This window comes from Crinia signifera, unplaced genomic scaffold (assembly GCF_055691185.1).
Source record: "Crinia signifera unplaced genomic scaffold, ASM5569118v1 HAP2_SCAFFOLD_670, whole genome shotgun sequence".
Taxonomy (NCBI): domain Eukaryota; kingdom Metazoa; phylum Chordata; class Amphibia; order Anura; family Myobatrachidae; genus Crinia; species Crinia signifera.
In genome coordinates, this window is record NW_028142568.1 from 25,896 (window position 1) to 50,539 (window position 24,644).

Here is a 24,644-nt window from a genome sequence, read left to right on the forward strand (position 1 = left end):
TGTTACATGGAGATCTCCGGTAATGCGGTGAGGGTGGGAATATCACGGTGCTACATGGAGATCTCCGGTAATGCGGTGAAGGTGGGAATATCACGGTGCTACATGGAGATCTCCGGTAATGCGGTGAGGGTGGGAATATCACGGTGCTACATGGAGATCTCCGGTAATGCGGTGAGGGTGGGAATATCACAGACTCTACAAGGAGATCTCCGGTAATGGGGTGAGGGTGGGAATATCACGGTGCTACATGGAGATCTCCTGTAATGCGGTGACGGTGGGAATATCACAGACACTACATGGAGATCTCCGGTAATGCGGTGAGGGTGGGAATATCACGGTGCTACATGGAGATCTCCGGTAATGCGGTTAGGGTGGGAATATCACGGTGCTACATGGAGATCTCTGGTAATGCGGTGAGGGTGGTAATATCACGGTGCTCCATGGAGATCTCCTTTAATGAGGTGAGGGTGGGAATATCACAGTGCTACATGGAGATCTCTGGTAATGCGGTGAGGGTGGGAATATCATGGTGCTACATGGAGATCTCCGGTAATGCGGTGAGGGTGGGAATATCACGGTGCTACATGGAGATCTCCTGTAATGCGGTGAGGGTTGGAATATCACGGACGCTACAAGGAGATCTCCGGTAATGCGGTGAGGGTGGGAATATCACGGACACTACATGGAAAACTCCGGTAATGCGGTGAGGGTGGGAATATCACGGACACTACATGGAGATCTCCGGTAATGCGGTGAGGGTGGGAATATCACGGTGCTACATGGAGATCTCCGGTAATGCGGTGAGGGTGGGAATATCACGGTGCTACATGGAGATCTCCGGTAATGCGGTGAGGGTGGGAATATCACGGTGCTACAAGGAGATCTCCGGTAATGCGGTTAGGGTGGGAATATCACGGTGCTACATGGAGATCTCCGGTAATGCGGTGAGGGTGGGAATATCACGGTGCTCCATGGAGATCTCCTTTAATGAGGTGAGGGTGGGAATATCACAGTGCTACATGGAGATCTCTGGTAATGCGGTGAAGGTGGGAATATCACGGTGCTACATGGAGATCTCCGGTAATGCGGTGAGGGTGGGAATATCACGGACGCTACATGGAGATCTCCGGTAATGCGGTGGGGGTGGGAATATCACGGTGCTACATGGAGATCTCCGGTAATGCGGTGAGGGTGGGAATATCACGGGGCTACATGGAGATCTCCGGTAATGCGGTGAGGGTGGGAATATCACGGACACTACAAGGAGATCTCCGGTAATGCGGTGAGGGTGGGAATATCACGGTGCTACATGGAGATCTCCTGTAATGCGGTGAGGGTGGGAATATCACGGTGCTACATGGAGATCTCCGGTAATGCGGTGAAGGTGGGAATATCACGGTGCTACATGGAGATCTCCGGTAATGCGGTGAGGGTGGGAATATCACGGGGCTACATGGAGATCTCCGGTAATGCGGTGAGGGTGGGAATATCACGGACACTACAAGGAGATCTCCGGTAATGCGGTGAGGGTGGGAATATCACGGTGCTACATGGAGATCTCCTGTAATGCGGTGACGGTGGGAATATCACGGTGCTACATGGAGATCTCCGGTAATGCGGTGAGGGTGGGAATATCACGGTGCTACGTGGAGATCTCCGGTAATGCGGTGAGGGTGGGAATATCACGGTGCTACATGGAGATCTCAGGTAATGTGGTGAGGGTGGGAATATCACGGTGCTACATGGAGATCTCCGGTAATGTGGTAAGGGTGGGAATATCACAGTGCTACATGGAGATCTCTGGTAATGCGGTGATGGTGGGAATATCACGGTGCTACATGGAGATCTCCGGTAATGCGGTGAGGGTGGGAAGATCACGGACACTACATGGAGATCTCAGGTAATGCGGTGATGGTGGGAATATCACGGTGCTACATGGAGATCTCCGGTAATACGGTGAGGGTCGGAAGATCACGGACACTACATGGAGATCTCCGGTAATGAGGTGAGGGTGGGAATATCACGGTGCTACGTGGAGATCTCCGGTAATGCGGTGAGGGTGGGAATATCACGGATGCTGCATGGAGATCTCCGGTAATGCGGTGAGGGTGGGAATATCACGGTGCTACATGGAGATCTCCGGTAATGCAGTGAGGGTGGGAATATCACGGTGCTACATGGAGATCTCCGGTAATGCGGTGAGGGTGGGAATATCACGGTGCTACATGGAGATCTCCGGTAATGCGGTGAGGGTGGGAATATCACGGTGCTACATGGAGATCTCCGGTAATGCGGTGAGGGTGGGAATATCACGGTGCTACATGGAGATCTCCGGTAATGCGGTGAGGGTTGGAATATCACAGTGCTACATGGAGATCTCCGGTAATGCGGTGAGGGTGGGAAGATCACGGACACTACATGGAGATCTCCGGTAATGCGGTGAGGGTGGGAATATCACGGTGCTACGTGGAGATCTCAGGTAATGCGGTGAGGGTGGGAATATCACGGTGCTATGTGGAGATCTCCGGTAAAGCGGTGAGGGTGGGAATATCACGGATGCTGCATGGAGATCTCCGGTAATGTGGTGAGGGTGGGAATGGGTACGGACTGGGAAATAAGACAAAGACAATCCTGGCAATGAGCTGTTTTATTACATTTTCTTTTCACAAACAAACTGAAAGCTCTTAGAGCAGTGATCGTCATTCCAGTTGTAGTTATTGTCGCCATTCCACAACTGAGCGCAGTCCTCACCTCCTCCGAGACCATGACCATAATATTCATCTGGCTGATTTATCCTCCAGAACCTGTAACACACAACCAGGAATGGTGACACAACATAACACTGCTACTGTATACAGTATATAACCCATCAGTATACTGCCCCATGCTGCTACTGTATACAGTATATAACCCATCAGTATACTGCCCCATACTGCTATTGTACATAGTATATAACACGTCATTATCCTGCCCCATGCTACTACTGTACATAGCATATAACACGTCATTATCCTGCCCCATGCTACTACTGTAGATAGTATATAACACGTCATTATCCTGCCCCATGCTACTACTGTACATAGCATATAACACGTCCTTATCCTGCCCCATGCTACTACTATACATAGCATATAACACGTCATTATCGTGCCCCATGCTACTACTGTACATAGTATATAACACGTCATTATCCTGCCCCATGCTACTACTGTACATAGCATATAACACGTCATTATCCTGCCCCATGCTACTACTGTACATAGCATATAACACGTCATTATCCTGCCCCATGCTACTACTATACATAGCATATAACACGTCATTATCCTGCCCCATGCTACTACTGTACATAGCATATAACACGTCATTATCCTGCCCCATGCTACTACTGTACATAGCATATAACACGTCATTATCCTGCCCCATGCTACTACTATACATAGCATATAACACGTCATTATCCTGCCCCATGCTACTACTGTACATAGCATATAACACGTCATTATCCTGCCCCATACTGCTATTGTACATAGTATATAACACGTCATTATCCTGCCCCATGCTACTACTGTACATAGCATATAACACATCATTATCCTGCCCCATGCTACTACTGTACATAGCATATAACACGTCATTATCCTGCCCCATGCTACTACTGTACATAGCATATAACACGTCATTATCCTGCCCCATGCTACTACTGTACATAGCATATAACACGTCATTATCCTGCCCCATGCTACTACTGTACATAGCATATAACACGTCATTATCCTGCCCCATGCTACTACTGTACATAGCATATAACACGTCATTATCCTGCCCCATGCTACTACTGTACATAGTATATAACACATCATTATTCTGCCCCATGCTACTACTGTACATAGCATATAACACGTCATTATCCTGCCCCATGCTACTACTGTACATAGCATATAACACATCATTATCCTGCCTCATACTGCTATTGTACATCGCATATAACACGTCATTATCCTGCCCCATGCTACTACTGTACATAGCATATAACACGTCCTTATCCTGCCCCATGTTACTACTGTACATAGCATATAACACGTCCTTATCCTGGCCCATGCTACTACTGTACATACGTAGCATACAACATGTCATTCTCCTGCCCCATGCTACTACTGTACATAGCATATAACACGTCATTATCCTGCCCCATGCTACTATTGTACATAGCATATAACACGTCCTTATCCTGCCCCATACTGCTACTGTACATAGCATATAACACGTCATTATACTGCCCCATGCTACTACTATACATAGCATATAACACGTCATTATCCTGCCCCATGCTACTACTGTACATAGCATATAACACGTCATTATCCTGCCCCATACTGCTACTATACACAGTATATAACCCATCAGTATACTGCCCCATGCTGCTACTGTACAAAGCATATAACACGTCATTATCCTGCCCCATACTGCTACTGTACATAGCATATAACACGTCATTATCCTGCCCCATGCTACTACTGTACATAGCATATAACACGTCATTATCCTGCCCCATGCTACTACTGTACATAGCATATAACACGTCATTATCCTGCCCCATGCTTCTACTGTACATAGCATATAACACGTCATTATCCTGCCCCATGCTACTACTGTACATAGCATATAACACGTCATTATCCTGCCCCATGCTACTACTGTAGATAGCATATAACACGTCATTATCCTGCCCCATGCTACTACTGTACATAGCATATAACACGTCATTATCCTGCCCCATGCTACTACTGTACATAGCATATAACACGTCCTTATCCTGCCCCATGTTACTACTGTACATAACATATAACACGTCATTATCCTGCCCCATGCTACTACTGTACATAGCATATAACACGTCATTATCCTGCCCCATGCTACTACTGTACATAGCATATAACACGTCCTTATCCTGCCCCATGCTACTACTGTACATAGCATATAACACGTCATTATCCTGCCCCATGCTACTATTGTACATAGCATATAACACGTCCTTATCCTGCCCCATACTGCTACTGTACATAGCATATAACACGTCATTATACTGCCCCATGCTACTACTATACATAGCATATAACACGTCATTATCCTGCCCCATGCTACTACTGTACATAGCATATAACACGTCATTATCCTGTCCCATGCTACTACTGTACATAGCATATAACACGTCATTATCCTGCCCCATGCTACTACTGTACATAGCATATAACACGTCATTATCCTGCCCCATGCTACTACTGTACATAGCATATAACATGTCATTATCCTGCTCCATGCTACTACTGTACATAGCATATAACACGTCATTATCCTGCCCCATGCTACTACTGTACATAGCATATAACACGTCATTATCCTGCCCCATGCTACTACTGTACATAGCATATAACACGTTATTATCCTGTCCCATGCTACTACTGTACATAGCATATAACACGTCATTATCCTGCCCCATGCTACTACTGTACATAGCATATAACACGTCATTATCCTGCCCCATACTGCTACTATACACAGTATATAACCCATCAGTATACTGCCCCATGCTGCTACTGTACATAGCATATAACACGTCATTATCCTGCCCCATGCTACTATTGTACATAGCATATAATACGTCATTATCCTGCCCCATACTGCTACTGTACATAGCATATAACACGTCATTATCCTGCCCCATGCTACTACTGTACATAGCATATAACACGTCATTATCCTGCCCCATGCTACTACTGTACATAGCATATAACACGTCATTACCCTGCCCCATGCTACTACTGTACATAGCATATAACACGTCATTATCCTGCCCCATGCTACTACTGTACATAGCATATAACACGTCATTATCCTGCCCCATGCTACTACTGTACATAGTATATAACACGTCATTATCCTGCCCCATGCTACTACTGTACATAGCATATAACACGTCATTATCCTGCCCCATGCTACTACTGTACATAGCATATAACACGTCATTATCCTGCCCCATGCTACTACTGTACATAACATATAACACGTCATTATCCTGTCCCATGCTACTACTGTACATAGTATATAACACGTCATTATCCTGCCCCATACTGCTATTGTACATAGCATATAACACGTCATTATCCTGCCCCATACTGCTACTGTACATAGCATATAACACGTCATTATCCTGCCCCATGCTACTACTGTACATAGCATATAACACGTCATTATCCTGCCCCATGTTACTACTGTACATAGCATATAACACGTCCTTATCCTGCCCCATGCTACTACATAGCATATAACACGTCATTATCCTGCCCCATGCAACTACTGTACATAGCATATAACACGTCCTTATCCTGCCCCATGTTACTACTGTACATAGCATATAACACGTCATTATCCTGCCCCATGCTACTACTGTACATAGCATATAACACGTCATTATCCTGCCCCATGCTACTACTGTACATAGCATATAACACATCATTATCCTGCCCCATGCTACTACATAGCATATAACACGTCATTATCCTGCCCCATACTGCTATTGTACATCGCATATAACACGTCATTATCCTGCCCCATACTGCTACTGTACATAGCATATAACACATCATTATCCTGCCCCATACTGCTATTGTACATAGCATATAACATGTCATTATCCTGCCCCATGCTACTACTGTACATAGCATATAACACGTCATTATCCTGCCCCATGCTACTACTGTACATAGCATATAACACGTCCTTATCCTGCCCCATGTTACTACTGTACATAGCATATAACACGTCCTTATCCTGGCCCATGCTACTACTGTACATACGTAGCATATAACACGTCATTATCCTGCCCCATGCTACAACTGTACATAGCATATAACACGTCATTATCCTGCCCCATGCTACTACTGTACATAGCATATAACACGTCATTATCCTGCCCCATGCTACTACTGTACATAGCATATAACACGTCATTATCCTGCCCCATGCTACTACTGTACATAGCATATAACACGTCATTATCCTGCCCCATACTGCTATTGTACATCGCATATAACACGTCATTATCCTGCCCCATACTGCTACTGTACATAGCATATAACACATCATTATCCTGCCCCATACTGCTATTGTACATAGCATATAACACGTCATTATCCTGCCCCATACTGCTACTGTACATAGCATATAACACGTCATTATCCTGCCCCATGCTACTACTGTACATAGCATATAACACGTCATTATCCTGCCCCATGCTACTACTGTACATAGCATATAACACGTCATTATCCTGCCCCATGCTACTACTGTACATAGCATATAACACGTCATTATCCTGCCCCATGCTACTACTGTACATAGCATATAACACGTCATTATCCTGCCCCATGCTACTACTGTACATAGCATATAACACGTCATTATCCTGCCCCATGCTACTACTGTACATAGCATATAACACGTCATTATCCTGCCCCATGCTACTACTGTACATAGCATATAACACGTCATTATCCTGCCCCATGCTACTACTGTACATAGCATATAACACGTCATTATCCTGCCCCATACTGCTATTGTACATAGCATATAACACGTCATTATCCTGCCCCATACTGCTACTGTACATAGCATATAACACATCATTATCCTGCCCCATGCTACTACTGTACATAGTATATAACACGTCATTATTCTGCCCCATGCTACTACTGTACATAGCATATAACACGTCATTATCCTGCCCCATGCTACTACTGTACATAGCATATAACACGTAATTATCCTGCTCCATGCTACTACTGTACATAGCATATAACACGTCCTTATTCTGCCCCATGCTACTACTGTACATAGCATATAACACGTCATGATCCTGCCCCATGCTACTACATAGCATATAACACGTCATTATCCTGCCCCATGCTACTACATAGCATATAACACGTCATTATCCTGCCCCATGCTACTACTGTAGATAGCATATAACACGTCATTATCCTGCCCCATGCTACTACATAGCATATAACACGTCATTATCCTGCCCCATGCTACTACTGTCATAGCATATAACACGTCATTATCCTGCCCCATGCTACTACTGTACATAGCATATAACACATCATTATCCTGCCCCATGCTACTACTGTACATAGCATATAACACGTCATTATCCTGCCCCATGCTACTACTGTACATAGCATATAACACGTCATTATCCTGCCCCATGCTACTACTGTACATAGCATATAACACGTCATTATCCTGCCCCATACTGCTACTGTACATAGCATATAACACGTCATTATCCTGCCCCATGCTACTACTGTACATAACATATAACACGTCATTATCCTGCCCCATGCTACTACTGTACATAACATATAACACGTCATTATCCTGCCCCATGCTACTACTGTATATAGCATATAACACGTCATTATCCTGCCCCATGCTACTACATAGCATATAACACATCATTATCCTGCCCCATGCTACTACATAGTATATAACACGTCATTATTCTGCCCCATGCTACTACTGTACATAGCATATAACACGTCATTATCCTGCCCCATGCTACTACTGTACATAGCATATAACAAGTAATTATCCTGCTCCATGCTACTACTGTACATAGCATATAACACGTCATTATCCTGCCCCATGCTACTACTGTACATAGCATATAACACATCATTATCCTGCCCCATACTGCTATTGTACATCGCATATAACACGTCATTATCCTGCCCCATACTGCTATTGTACATAGCATATAACACGTCATTATCCTGCCCCATACTGCTACTGTACATAGCATATAACACGTCATTATCCTGCCCCATGCTACTACTGTACATAGCATATAACACGTCATTATCCTGCCCCATGTTACTACTGTACATAGCATATAACACGTCCTTATCCTGCCCCATGCTACTACATAGCATATAACATGTCATTCTCCTGCCCCATGCTACTACTGTACATAGCATATAACACGTCATTATCCTGCCCCATGCTACTACTGTACATAGCATATAACACGTCATTATCCTGTCCCATGCTACTACTGTACATTGCATATAACACGTCATTATCCTGCCCCATGCTACTACTGTACATTGCATATAACACGTCATTATCCTGCCCCATGCTACTACATAGTATATAAAAAGTCATTATCCTGCCCCATGCTACTACTGTACATAGCATGTAACACGTCATTATCATGCCCCATGCTACTATTGTACATAGCATATAACACGTCATTATCCTGCCCCATGCTTCTACTGTACATAGCATATAACACGTCATTATCCTGCCCCATGCTACTACTGTACATAGCATATAACACATCATTATCCTGCCCCATGCTACTACTGTACATAGTATATAACACGTCATTATTCTGCCCCATGCTACTACTGTACATAGCATATAACACGTCATTATCCTGCCCCATGCTACTACTGTACATAGCATATAACACGTAATTATCCTGCTCCATGCTACTACTGTACATAGCATATAACACGTCATTATCCTGCCCCATGCTACTACTGTACATAGCATATAACACGTCCTTATTCTGCCCCATGCTACTACTGTACATAGCATATAACACGTCATGATCCTGCCCCATGCTACTACATAGCATATAACACGTCATTATCCTGCCCCATGCTACTACTGTACATAGCATATAACACGTCATTATCCTGCCCCATGCTACTACTGTAGATAGCATATAACACGTCATTATCCTGCCCCATGCTACTACTGTATATAGCATATAACACGTCATTATCCTGCCCCATGCTACTACTGTCATAGCATATAACACGTCATTATCCTGCCCCATGCTACTACTGTACATAGCATATAACACGTCATTATCCTGCCCCATGCTACTACTGTACATAGCATATAACACGTCATTATCCTGCCCCATGCTACTACTGTACATAGCATATAACACGTCATTATCCTGCCCCATGCTACTACTGTACATAGCATATAACACGTCATTATCCTGCCCCATACTGCTACTGTACATAGCATATAACACGTCATTATCCTGCCCCATGCTACTACTGTACATAACTTATAACACGTCATTATCCTGCCCCATGCTACTACTGTACATAACATATAACACGTCATTATCCTGCCCCATGCTACTACTGTATATAGCATATAACACGTCATTATCCTGCCCCATGCTACTACATAGTATATAACACATCATTATCCTGCCCCATGCTACTACTGTACATAGTATATAACACGTCATTATTCTGCCCCATGCTACTACTGTACATAGCATATAACACGTCATTATCCTGCCCCATGCTACTACTGTACATAGCATATAACACGTAATTATCCTGCTCCATGCTACTACTGTACATAGCATATAACACGTCATTATCCTGCCCCATGCTACTACTGTACATAGCATATAACACGTCATTATCCTGCCCCATGCTACTACATAGTATATAACACGTCATTATCCTGCCCCATGCTACTACTGTACATAGCATATAACACGTCATTATCCTGCCCCATGCTACTACTGTAGATAGTATATAACACGTCATTATCCTGCCCCATGCTACTACTGTATATAGCATATAACACGTCATTATCCTGCCCCATGCTACTACTGTACATAGCATATAACACGTCATTATCCTGCCCCATGCTACTACTGTACATAGCATATAACACGTCATTATCCTGCCCCATGCTACTACTGTACATAGTATATAACACATCATTATCCTGCCCCATGCTACTACTGTACATAGTATATAACACGTCATTATCCTGCCCCATGCTACTACATAGTATATAACACGTCATTATCCTGCCCCATGCTACTACTGTACATAGCATATAACACGTCATTATCCTGCCCCATGCTACTACTGTACATAGCATATAACACGTCATTATCCTGCCCCATGCTACTACTGTACATAACATATAACACGTCATTATCCTGCCCCATGCTACTACTGTACATAGCATATAACACGTCATTATCCTGCCCCATGCTACTACTGTACATAGCATATAACACGTCATTATCCTGCCCCATGCTACTACTGTACATAGCATATAACACGTCATTATCCTGCCCCATGCTACTACTGTACATAGCATATAACACGTCATTATCCTGCCCCATGCTACTACTGTACATAGCATATAACACGTCATTATCCTGCCCCATGCTACTACTGTACATAGCATATAACACGTCATTATCCTGCCCCATGCTACTACTGTACATAGCATATAACACGTCATTATCCTGCCCCATGCTACTACTGTACATAGCATATAACACGTCATTATCCTGCCCCATGCTACTACTGTACATAGCATATAACACGTCATTATCCTGCCCCATGCTACTACTGTACATAGTATATAACACGTCATTATCCTGCCCCATGCTACTACTGTACATAGTATATAACACGTCATTATCCTGCCCCATGCTACTACATAGCATATAACACGTCATTATCCTGCCCCATGCTACTACATAGTATATAACACGTCATTATCCTGCACCATGCTACTACTGTACATAGCATATGACACTTCATTATCCTGCCCCATGCTACTACATAGCATATAACACGTCATTATCCTGCCCCATGCTACTACTGTACATAGCATATAACACGTCATTATCCTGCCCCATGCTACTACTGTACATAGCATATAACATGTCATTATCCTGCCCCATGCTACTACTGTACATAACATATAACACGTCATTATCCTGCCACATGCTACTACTGTACATAGCATATAACACGTCATTATCCTGCCCCATGCTACTACATAGTATATAACACGTCATTATCCTGCCCCATGCTACTACATAGCATATGACACGTCATTATCCTGCCCCATGCTACTACATAGTATATAACACGTCATTATCCTGCCCCATGCTACTACTGTACATAGCATATAACACGTCATTATCCTGCTCCATGCTACTACATAGTATATAACACGTCATTATCCTGCCCCATGCTACTACATAGCATATGACACGTCATTATCCTGCCCCATGCTACTACATAGTATATAACACGTCATTATCCTGCCCCATGCTACTACATAGTATATAACACGTCATTATCCTGCCCCATGCTACTACATAGCATATGACACGTCATTATCCTGCCCCATGCTACTACTGTACATAGCATATAACACGTCATTATCCTGCCCCATGCTACTACTGTACATAGCATATAACACGTCATTATCCTGCCCCATGCTACTACTGTACATAGCATATAACACATCATTATCCTGCCCCATGCTACTACATAGTATATAACACGTCATTATCCTGCCCCATGCTACTACATAGTATATAACACGTCATTATCCTGCCCCATGCTACTACATAGTATATAACACGTCATTATCCTGCCCCATGCTACTACATAGCATATAACACGTCATTATCCTGCCCCATGCTACTACATAGTATATAACACGTCATTATCCTGCCCCATGCTACTACATAGTATATAACACGTCATTATCCTGCCCCATGCTACTACATAGCATATGACACGTCATTATCCTGCCCCATGCTACTACATAGTATATAACACGTCATTATCCTGCCCCATGCTACTACATAGTATATAACACGTCCTTATCCTGCCCCATGCTACTACATAGTATATAACACGTCATTATCCTGCCCCATGCTACTACATAAGATATAACACTTCTATATTATCGTCCCACGTGGTGAGAAACGTGGCAGGGACAGCACAGTACCACATGAAGGGAATGTGCAACAACAGGTCAGGAGCAGCAGAAGGACTGATTAGATCCAGTCCAGGTTTTCCTAAAGATCTGCTGGAATCAAGGTTTGACTAATTAACATCACTTGTGGTTTCCTGTTTAAAGTCTGTTCAGAGCACAGGGTCATGGTCCCAATGCCAGTTAGTGGCTGGGCAATAGGCTTGGGGAATGGGGCCAATGATAGGGACCCTGGAATATTATACCCACACTGCTGAATAGCTGCCATGCTGGTGTATGTGATTGCTGTCTGTAATGTACATATCTATGGTATTATACAGACTCTATGATCCTGCATGTACTGTCTCTGTTGCTGTGAGTGAGATGTATCCCTGACGCTGTGGTGAGGCTGTGACAAAAGGCATCTTATTCTCCACAGCAAGTAATGTACATTGGAGCCATATTAGTTCCCCGTGTCCGATCTTGCTATTCCCGTGTGTCTGTATTCCCAGGGCTCCAGCTATGGCATTACCCGGTATATGTTATGCTGTTATTCTTATATGAAAGGCGACCAACCGTTCTCCTTTAGGGACAGTCTTTCTGTTGTAAGTTCTGTCCTCCCTCAAAAAGTGTCCTCTATTAATGCCCATAATAACATTGCTGCGGCGGTGGCAGCTTCCATGGTCAGACCTCTCTGGTGGCACAGTGTCCTCCTTTATTACCCATAATAACATTGCTGCGGAGGTGGCAGCTTCCATGGTCAGACCTCTCTGGTGGCACAGTGTCCTCCTTTATTACCCATAATAACATTGCTGCGGCGGTGGCAGCTTCCATGGTCAGACCTCTCTGGTGGCACAGTGTCCTCTATTACTGCCCATAATAACATTGCTGCGGAGGTGGCAGCTTCCATGGTCAGACCTCTCTGGTGGCACAGTGTCCTCTATTACTGCCCATAATAACATTGCTGCGGCGGTGGCAGCTTCCATGGTCAGACCTCTCTGGTGGCACAGTGTCCTCTATTACTGCCCATAATAACATTGCTGCGGCGGTGGCAGCTTCCATGGTCAGACCTCTCTGGTGGCACAGTGTCCTCCTTTATTACCCATAATAACATTGCTGCGGCGGTGGTGGAATCCGCGGTCAGACCTCTCTGGTGGCACAGTGTCCTCCTTTATTACCCATAATAACATTGCTGCGGCGGTGGCAGCTTCCATGGTCAGACCTCTCTGGTGGCACAGTGTCCCCCTTTATTACCCATAATAACATTGCTGCGGCGGTGGTGGAATCCGCAGTCAGACCTCTCTGGTGGCACAGTGTCCTCCTTTATTACCCATAATAACATTGCTGCGGCGGTGGCAGCTTCCATGGTCAGACCTCTCTGGTGGCACGGTGTCCCCCTTTATTGCCCATAATTACATTGCTGCGGCGGTGGCAGCTTCTGCGGTCAGACCTCTCTGGTGGCACAGTGTCCTCCTTTATTACCCATAATAACATTGCTGCGGCGGTGGCAGCTTCCATGGTCAGACCTCTCTGGTGGCACAGTGTCCGCCTTTACTGCCCATAATAACATTGCTGCGGCGGTGGCGCCATCTGTAGTCAGACCTCTGTGGTGGCACAGTGTCCTCCTTTATTGCCCATATTAACATTGCTGCGGCGGTGGCAGCTTCCATGGTCAGACCTCTCTGGTGGCACAGTGTCCTCCTTTATTACCCATAATAACATTGCTGCGGCGGTGGCGCCATCTGTAGTCAGACCTCTGTGGTGGCACAGTGTCCTCCTTTACTGCCCATAATAACATTGCTGCGGAGGTGGCAGCTTCCATGGTCAGACCTCTCTGGTGGCACAGTGTCCTCCTTTATTACCCATAATAACATTGCTGCGGCGGTGGCAGCTTCTGCGGTCAGACCTCTCTGGTGGCACAGTGTCCCCCTTTGTTGCCCATAATAACATTGCTGCGGCGGTGGCAGCTTCCATGGTCAGACCTCTCTGGTGGCACAGTGTCCTCCTTTGTTGCCCATAATAACATTGCTGCGGAGGTGGTGGAATCCGCGGTCAGACCTCTCTGGTGGCACAGTGTGTGATGAAACGAGATGGACCTGGACTGAGAACCTTCATATTCACCTCTCGTTTCTCACAGTGTAATGTACTTTTTAATCCTTGGCCCAGTTTATACACGAGCACCTGTGAGTTATGTGTATTGGTATGTACTGTTATCAGGTCTATACTGCGGGATTGTAAGTATTGGAGAGTTACAGGTCATTGCCATAGTGTGGGACAGAAAGCAGAGCCAGGTAGCTGGGCTAGCTAATTACCATGTGTATCACAGTCCCTAGTCCATTGTGGGAGGTGTGATAGGTGTTGCTGGTAATGTAGCAGAACAATGCCTGAGTGACTGATAAAATAGCTGCCAGACAAAGAGATGTATATAGGTAACCTGGGAGATAATAGGTCAGACCCCCCAAGGGATGTACAATGGGCCTCTGCTGCACTATATTGGCTGACCCAGCATTGGGATATCTGAGCCTACCCCCTGAGTAGACTTTGTGGCACCAGGTGGGATCTGCCAGCCAGGTATATAAGGAGAACAGTTTCTCTATGGAGGGATTCTATCCTGGTGGGTCCTGTAACTAAGACATCAGAGGAAACCCTACCAGGACACAGGGTTGTCTAGCTAACGGTAGTGGTAAGGCTGCAGGATACTGAGATTGCTATATCAGGGCACTGACTGCGAGAGGCTGCAGGAGGATCTATGCTACCAATTATCCTGTACCATGTGACCATCTTTTCTGTTGTGCTGTCATAATAAAGACTTATTTTTAATAAAGTCTTGTCTGCCCGAGTGATTGGCATCCCACCAAGGGTAACCACCTTCCCAGCTAAGGGTGGTTTCCTCACACAGTGTCCCCCTTTACTGCCCATAATTACATTGATGCGGCGGTGGCAGCTTCCATGGTCAGACCTCTCTGGTGGCACAGCATCCCCCTTTATTGCCCATAATAACATTGCTGCGGCGGTGGCAGCTTCTGCGGTCAGGCCTCTCTGGTGGCACAGCGTCCCCCTTTGTTGCCCATAATTACATTGCTGCGGAGGTGGTGGAATCCGCGGTCAGACCTCTCTGGTGGCACAGTGTCCTCCTTTATTGCCCATAATAACATTGCTGCGGCGGTGGCAGCTTCCATGGTCAGACCTCTCTGGTGGCACAGCGTCCCCCTTTACTGCCCATAATAACATTGCTGCGGCGGTGGCAGCTTCCATGGTCAGACCTCTCTGGTGGCACAGTGTCCTCCTTTGTTGCCCATAATAACATTGCTGCGGAGGTGGTGGAATCCGCGGTCAGACCTCTCTGGTGGCACAGCATCCCCCTTTATTGCCCATAATTACATTGCTGCGGAGGTGGCAGCTTCCATGGTCAGACCTCTCTGGTGGCACAGCGTCCGCCTTTATTGCCCATAATTACATTGCTGCGGCGGTGGCGCCATCTGCGGTCAGACCTCTCTGGTGGCACAGTGTCCCCCTTTATTGCCCATAATAACATTGCTGCGGAGGTGGTGGAATCCGCGGTCAGACCTCTCTGGTGGCACAGTGTCCCCCTTTACTGCCCATAATTACATTGATGCGGCGGTGGCAGCTTCCATGGTCAGACCTCTCTGGTGGCACAGCATCCCCCTTTGTTGCCCATAATTACATTGCTGCGGAGGTGGTGGAATCCGCGGTCAGACCTCTCTGGTGGCACAGCATCCCCCTTTGTTGCCCATAATTACATTGCTGCAGAGGTGGTGGAATCCGCGGTCAGACCTCTCTGGTGGCACAGTGTCCCCCTTTGTTGCCCATAATTACATTGCTGCGGCGGTGGCATCTTCTGCGGTCAGACCTCTCTGGTGGCACAGTGTCCTCCTTTATTGCCCATAATAACATTGCTGCAGCGGTGGCAGCTTCCATGGTCAGACCTCTGTGGTGGCACAGTGTCCTCCTTTATTGCCCATAATAACATTGCTGCGGCGGTGGCAGCTTCCATGGTTAGACCTCTCTGGTGGCACAGTGTCCTCCTTTATTGCCCATAATAACATTGCTGCGGCGGTGGCAGCTTCCATGGTCAGACCTCTGTGGTGGCACGGCATCCCCCTTTATTGCCCATAATAACATTGCTGCGGCGGTGGCAGCTTCTGCGGTCAGACCTCTCTGGTGGCACAGCATCCCCCTTTGTTGCCCATAATTACATTGCTGCGGCGGTGGCAGCTTCCATGGTCAGACCTCTCTGGTTGCACAGCATCCCCCTTTATTGCCCATAATTACATTGCTGCGGCGGTGGCAGAATCCGCGGTCAGACCTCTCTGGTGGCACAGCACTGTTGTGCAGAAGCCCTGACCACGGCCATAATATAATAGCCATGTAAGAACTGCTGCGTATTAGGGTCCAGCTAGCTGCGCAGCACGCCCAGCCCAGGCTCTTTCTCAGAGGTGGAGGTAAGAGACAGCTCAGGGCACAGTGACCATATCGGAGATGGGGGCAGCAGAGAATGGAGAAGGTGGGGTGTGGGGAGAAGTGTCAGTTCTCATATGGCTATTATTTTCCCCTGATGGTATTTGTAGGCCATGACCCCTTGCTGCCAGGCCACGCCCTCAAATTGCCGGCACGTGTCTATATTGATGTCCCTCCTGCAATGGATTAGAAGATGGGAGGGATGGGATGCTGGGGGCACAAAGCATATGCGTACACCTAGGCCTTTGAGTCGCTAGTTCTGCTACTGGCCACCCTGCCAGTACCGCCACTGCCCACCCTGTTTGTCCCGCCACTGCCCACCCTGCCAGTCCTGCCACTGCCATACCTGCCAGTCCCACCACTGCCCAACCTGCCAGGACAGCTGTGGGAGGTAGGAGGGGGAGACCTGATACCGAACAAACCATTCATGTAGCTGTACAACCCCCCCCCCCCCCCCGCAGTTGAGAACAGCATTATGGGATGTGCAGGTCAGCTCCTCATGTTAGTCACTGACGTTTGCTCTGCTCATGTAGATACCTCCTGTGCATTACCTGTGTGGAGCTATTGGGGTGTAAATGCTTTGTGGAACTACATCTTCTACAAGGACGGTGGCCATCAGGGCTCCTACCTGCCTACGTGCTGCCTGTACCTCTGTGTCCAGTGTAGTACATAGGTTTTGTGCAGTGAAAAATAAACCAGCACTTTGGTTTCAAAGGATCTGTGTGTGGTGATTAGAAGAACCTCGTATCCTCACAAGGGGGAGACCATTTATGGTACATGGACTATGATCTTTCCCACATCTTACCTTTTATAAGCATCAAAATTTGTCCCGTCCACCCATTTCCAGATGCCGTCCCGATCCGTGAGTCCTATCCATGTTCTGATCTCCTGGGACATCTGAGATACAAAGTCCTTCATGTAGAGAATACATAGAGATTAGTATATAGATAATACACATTACACATACTGTACAGTACTGTACCTGGTCATTCTAACTAACATTACCCCATCCCACATACAGTAGTGTACCTGGCCACTTCAACGTACACTACCCCCCACATACAGTACTGTACCTGGCCACTATAACTTACATTACTCCATCCCACATACAGTACTGTACCTGGCTACTATAACATACATTACCCCATCCCACATACAGTACTGTACCTGGCCACTATAACATACATTACTCCATCCCACATACAGTACTGTACCTGGCCACTATAACGTACATTACCACATCCCACATACAGTACTGTACCTGGTCATTCTAACTAACATTACCCCATCCCACATACAGTACTGTACCTGGTCATTCTAACTAACATTACCCCATCCCACATACAGTAGTGTACCTGGCCACTTCAACGTACATTACCCCCTTTACAAATACAGTACTGTACCTGGCCACTATAACTTACATTACCCCATCCCACATACAGTACTGTACCTGGCTACTATAACATACATTACCCCATCCCACATAGTACTGTACCTGGTCACTATAACGTACATTACCCCATCGCACATACAGTACTGTACCTGGTTCACCTCATACCTCTCCGATCGCTCCTTCTCCGTCTCCACTCCGAGCTCCTCCTCTCCTACTACCCCCCAGCCAGTCGGTGTTCCCCAAGGGGTCAGTCCTTGGCCCTCTCCTCTTCTCCCTCTACACCACCTCTCTGGGCACCCTCATCAGCTCCTATGGTTTTCATTACCACCTTTATGCTGATGATCTATCTCTCCTCCCCCGACTTATCCCCATCACTTCTGTCCAAGGTCTCCGAATGCCTCACGGCCATCTCAGCCTGGATGACCCAACGCTTCCTGAAACTAAACATGGCTAAAACTGAACTTCTAATCTTCCATCCCCCGAACATCCCCTCTTCTCCCACTATCTCCATCAGCATTGGTGAAACCGAGATCACGTCCACCGACCAAACGCGCTGCCTCGGTGTCATCATTGACTCCTCCCTCTCTTTCACCCCCCACATTCGTGCTCTCTCACAGTCTTGCCGCTTTCACCTACGCAACATCTCACGCATCAGGACCATTCCTCTCCACTGACGCGACCAAAATTCTCATTCACTCTCTTGTCATCTCCCGCCTTGACTACTGCAACATCCTTCTCTCTGGGCTACCTCTCACCCGCCTCGCACCTCTCCAATCCATTCTTAACGCTGCTGCTAGGCTCATCTTCCTCTCCCGCCGCTCTACCTCCGCCTCCCCCCTCTGTTTATCTCTTCACTGGCTCCCCATTCCTTTCCGAGTTCTCTTTAAAACTCCTCACCACCACCTACAAGGCTCTCTCCTCCTCCACAGCTCCCTACCTCTCTTCACTGATCTCTATCCACACTCCCTCCCGTCCTCTTCGCTCCATCGCTGACCGCCGACTGACCTCTCACCTAATCACCTCCTCCCACTCCCGTGTCCAAGATTTCTCTCGCGCTGCCCCCCTGCACTGGAACAACCTCCCGCCACCCATCAGGCTATCTGATTCCCTTACCTCCTTCAAGCGCTCCCTCAAAAACCCACTTTTTTCGACTAGCCTCTCCCTCCTCCTAACCTTTTGATCCTCCTATCCTGCCTCTGTTCCCCTCCGTTCCTACTTATCCTATTGTATTTCGTTCGTCCACCCACCTATTTTTAGTATGTTAACTCTTATGAGCAGGGCCCTCCTTCCTCACGTACTCACCCTACCTCATTACCTCACCTGTGCTCCTGTCCTGTTCTTCCCTTCCTCTACTTCATCTTCGGTCTCCTTGACTATTTTGACACCTACTTCTGAAATGATGCCGATTTTAGTTCTACCAGCTATACCCCTATTTATACTGTATCTTTCTACACACCCTGTACGTTACCTTGTAATTTTTTTTTTTTTTGCTATGTACGGCGCTGCGGACACTTTGTGGCGCCTTATAAATAAACGTACTACTACTACTACTACTATAAAATACATTACCCCCATCCCACATACAGTACTGTACCTGGCCACTATAACATTACATTACCCCCATCCCACATACAGTACTGTACCTGGCCACTATAACTTACATTACCCCATCCCACATACAGTACTGTACTTGGCTACTATAACATACATTACCCCATCCCACATACAGTACTGTACCTGGCCACTATAACATACATTACTCCATCCCACATACAGTACTGTACCTGGCCACTATAACGTACATTACCACATCCCACATACAGTACTGTACCTGGTCATTCTAACTAACATTACCCCATCCCACATACAGTAGTGTACCTGGCCACTTCAACGTACATTACCCCCTTCCCACATACAGTACTGTACCTGGCCACTATAACTTACATTACCCCATCCCACATACAGTACTGTACCTGGCTACTATAACATACATTACCCCATCCCACATAGTACTGTACCTGGTCACTATAACGTACATTACCCCATTCACATACAGTACGGTACCTGGCCACTATAACATACATTACTCCATCCCACATACAGTACTGTACCTGGCCACTATAACGTACATTACCACATCCCACATACAGTACTGTACCTGGCCACTATAACATACATTACCCCCATCCCACATACAGTACTGCACCTGGCCACTATAACATTACCCCCATCCCACATACAGTACTGTACCTGGGCACTACAACATACATTACCCCCATCCCACATACAGTAATGTACCTAGGCACTACAACGTACATAACCCCCATCCCACATACAGTACTGTACCTGGCCACTTTAATGTACATTACCCCATCCCACATACAGTACTGTACCCGTGCACTACAACATACATTACTCCATCCCACATACAGTATTATACCTGGGCACCACAATGTACATTAACCCCATCCCACATACAGTACTGTACCTGGCCACTCTAACATACATTACCCCATCTCACGTACAGGTCTCCCAAAGATACTTCTACACCCGTCTCTGTGCTCTGCTCCCCACAGTTACTTCTACACCCGTCTCTGTGCTCTGCTCCCCCACAGTTACTTATACACCCGTCTCTGTGCTCTGATCCGCACAGTTACTTATACACCCATCTCTGTGCTCTGCTCCCCCACAGTTACTTATATACCCGTCTCTGTGCTCTGCTCCTCCACAGTTACTTATATACCCGTCTCTGTGCTCTGCTCCCCACAGTTACTTATACACGCGTCTCTGTGCTCTGCTCCCCCACAGTTACTTATACACCCGTCTCTGTGCTCTGATCCGCACAGTTACTTATACACCCATCTCTGTGCTCTGCTCCCCACAGTTACTAATACACACGTCTCTGTGCTCTGTTCCCCCACAGTTACTTAAACACCCGTCTCTGTGCTCTGTTCCCCCACAGTTACTTAAACACCCGTCTCTGTGCTCTGCTCCCGCACAGTTACTTATACACCCGTCTCTGTGCTCTGCTCTCCCACAGTTACTAATACACCCGTCTCTGTGCTCTGTTCCCCCACAGTTACTTAAACACCCGTCTCTGTGCTCTGTTCCCCCACAGTTACTTATACACCAGTCTCTGTGCTCTGTTCCCCCACAGTTACTTATACACCCGTCTCTGTGCTCTGCTCTCCCACAGTTACTTATACACCCGTCTCTGTGCTCTGCCCCCCCACAGTTACTTATACACTCGTCTCTGTGCTCTGCTCCCCCACAGTTACTTATACACCCGTCTCTGTGCTCTGCTCCTCCACAGTTACTTATACACCCGTCTCTGTGCTCTGTTCCCCCACAGTTACTTATACACCCGTCTCTGTGCTCTGCTCCCCCACAGTTACTTATACACCCATCTCTGTGCTCTGCTCCCCACAGTTACTAATACACCCGTCTCTGTGCTCTGTTCCCCCACAGTTACTTAAACACCCGTCTCTGTGCTCTGCTCTCCCACAGTTACTTATACACCCGTCTCTGTGCTCTGCTCCCCCACAGTTACTTATACACCCGTCTCTGTGCTCTGCTCCCCCACAGTTACTTATACACCCGTCTCTGTGCTCTGTTCCCCCACAGTTACTTATACACCCGTCTCTGTGCTCTGCTCCCCCACAGTTACTTATACACCCATCTCTGTGCTCTGCTCCCCACAGTTACTAATACACCCGTCTCTGTGCTCTGTTCCCCCACAGTTACTTAAACACCCGTCTCTGTGCTCTGCTCTCCCACAGTTACTTATACACCCGTCTCTGTGCTCTGCTCCCCCACAGTTACTTAAACACCCGTCTCTGTGCTCTGCTCTCCCACAGTTACTTATACACCCGTCTCTGTGCTCTGCTCCCCCACAGTTACTTATACACCCGTCTCTGTGCTCTGCTCCCCCACAGTTACTTATACACCTGTCTCTGTACTCTGTGATCCCATATTTAGTGTGTTCCCCATCTAGTGAACATACAGGCACCTTCCAGCTCCCTTCTTTCCCCATTATATCTGTTCTCCTCACCTGCTCCCCACCTACTCACCTGCTCCCCACCTGCCCCCCCACCTACTCACCTGCCCCCCACCTCCTCGCCTGCTCCCCACCTCCTCGCCTGCCCCCCACCTCCTCGCCTGCCCCCCACCTCCTCACCTGCTCCCCACCTCCTCGCCTGCCCCCCACCTACTCCCCACCTCCTCACCTGCTACTCACCTGCTCCCCACCTCCTTACCTGCCCCCCACCTCCTCGCCTGCTTCCCACCTCCTCACCTGCTCCCCACCACCTCACCTGCTCCCTACCTACTCACCTGCTCCCCACCTCCTCACCTGCTCCCCACCTACTCACCTGCTCCCCACCTACTCACCTGCTCCCCACCTCCTCACCTGCTCCCCACCTACTCACCTGCTCCCCACCTCCCCACCTGCCCCCCACCTCCTCACCTGCTCCCCACCTCCTCACCTGCTCCTCCTTGCTGGTAATTACGACCAGATGAGACTTTCTATCCTCACAGTCTTTCTTGGCTCCATCCCATGTTCTCCTTGTCCTGGATAGATAATAGCAGCCCCCTGCATAGTGGGTCCAGTCCAGGCTGCAGAGAGGATCCTGTGTCCCTGCAGGAATATATAACAGTTGAGGGACAGGGTCTTGCACATGGTAGGTGGCTGGTAAATGAGGTTCTATTGTGTCTCAGACACCTAAATGTACAATGTATAGTAACTATAGATGTGCGGGACCAATGTCCTTTAAACACCTGAATGGTAAAGAGTCGAAGTGAGAGCTGACTCGGTTCTGATAGCCAAGATAATGTAAGTTCCTAGAATGCACCAAAACATCATCTTCCATTGCATGTCATAGGATATGAGTTACATGTACAGTTCCTCCCCTGTGATTGGCCCCACTGCACACTGGAAGCCGGAGGGAGTGTGCCATCTGGGTACAATACTCATTAGGGGCAATGAATAGAATGCTGTAACATTGTCGCACTGTGCTGAATGTTCACTGCGTGCAGTTGCTGCAGCTCCGTGAGGTACAACAAAGTAATATAAAACACAACTTTATAACACCGCATAGATTGCAGCACACTTACATTTAAGCCTACTGGGGCATTTTTTATCAAATAAATAAATAAATAAATAAAGATTAATGTTTTTAGGTTGCCACCTTTAAACTCAGGGCCTCTGAATTAGTTTGTTGTGGATTTTTGTGTTTTTTTTTTTTTTTTTTTTATATATTTTATTAGTTTTATATTACATACAAATACATTTCACATACATATCAACCATTACAGCAATTCTCTTATCATATTACATTACATTGTCACATTTTGTCAGGCTTACGCCCGTAACTAAGGACCTTTTATCTAGACATTTTATACCTCTGTCAACGCCGTGACTAGAATGCCTCATGGTTAACATCTTATACATAACAGACTACACATTACATAACACCCCAGCTTGCCCAGCTATAGATTTCTACCCCTGCCGGCTGTCTTATTCTGCATGATCTTAGGCTCATATTCTTATCGCATACCTTGAACCCTACCTTTGGACAATCCTACACTACACAGTTCATTACCCATCCCGCACATCCTGTTGTCTACCCCTAAGATCGATCTAGAACTATCGCACCTACTCCCTTCTCTAGTGCTGATACCCCATATGGTTGTAACAAATCAATTTGGGTTTCTATGAGAAAACTACCGCTCCTACTACCTTAATTAGTGCCTTTTAGGATTATACCATATTATTGGCCTTCGATTAGTCATATTTGCTAGTTTCGACGCTGATGGATTATCCCCTCACATTGTAATACTGACTATAGTGTGTTGTTTGTGTTTGTGAAATTAATTACTCTTTTAACTACTCGTACTATGTGAAATTGTGTTATCCCTTACCCCTACCTTCCTC

General features: G+C 46.7%; 1 protein-coding gene across 1 annotated transcript; it reads right to left on the minus strand.

Annotated features, from left to right (window-relative positions):
• Positions 1-2,629: 2,629 nt before the first annotated feature.
• LOC146055958 (asialoglycoprotein receptor 1-like) lies at positions 2,630-23,348 on the minus strand (the record flags this gene model as incomplete). Its single annotated transcript, XM_083168333.1, has 3 exons — positions 2,630-2,804; positions 18,125-18,231; positions 23,197-23,348. Coding segments are annotated over 3 exons (413 nt in total), but the record flags the coding sequence as incomplete, so codon positions are not given.
• Between the last annotated feature and the right edge of the window lie 1,296 nt (positions 23,349-24,644).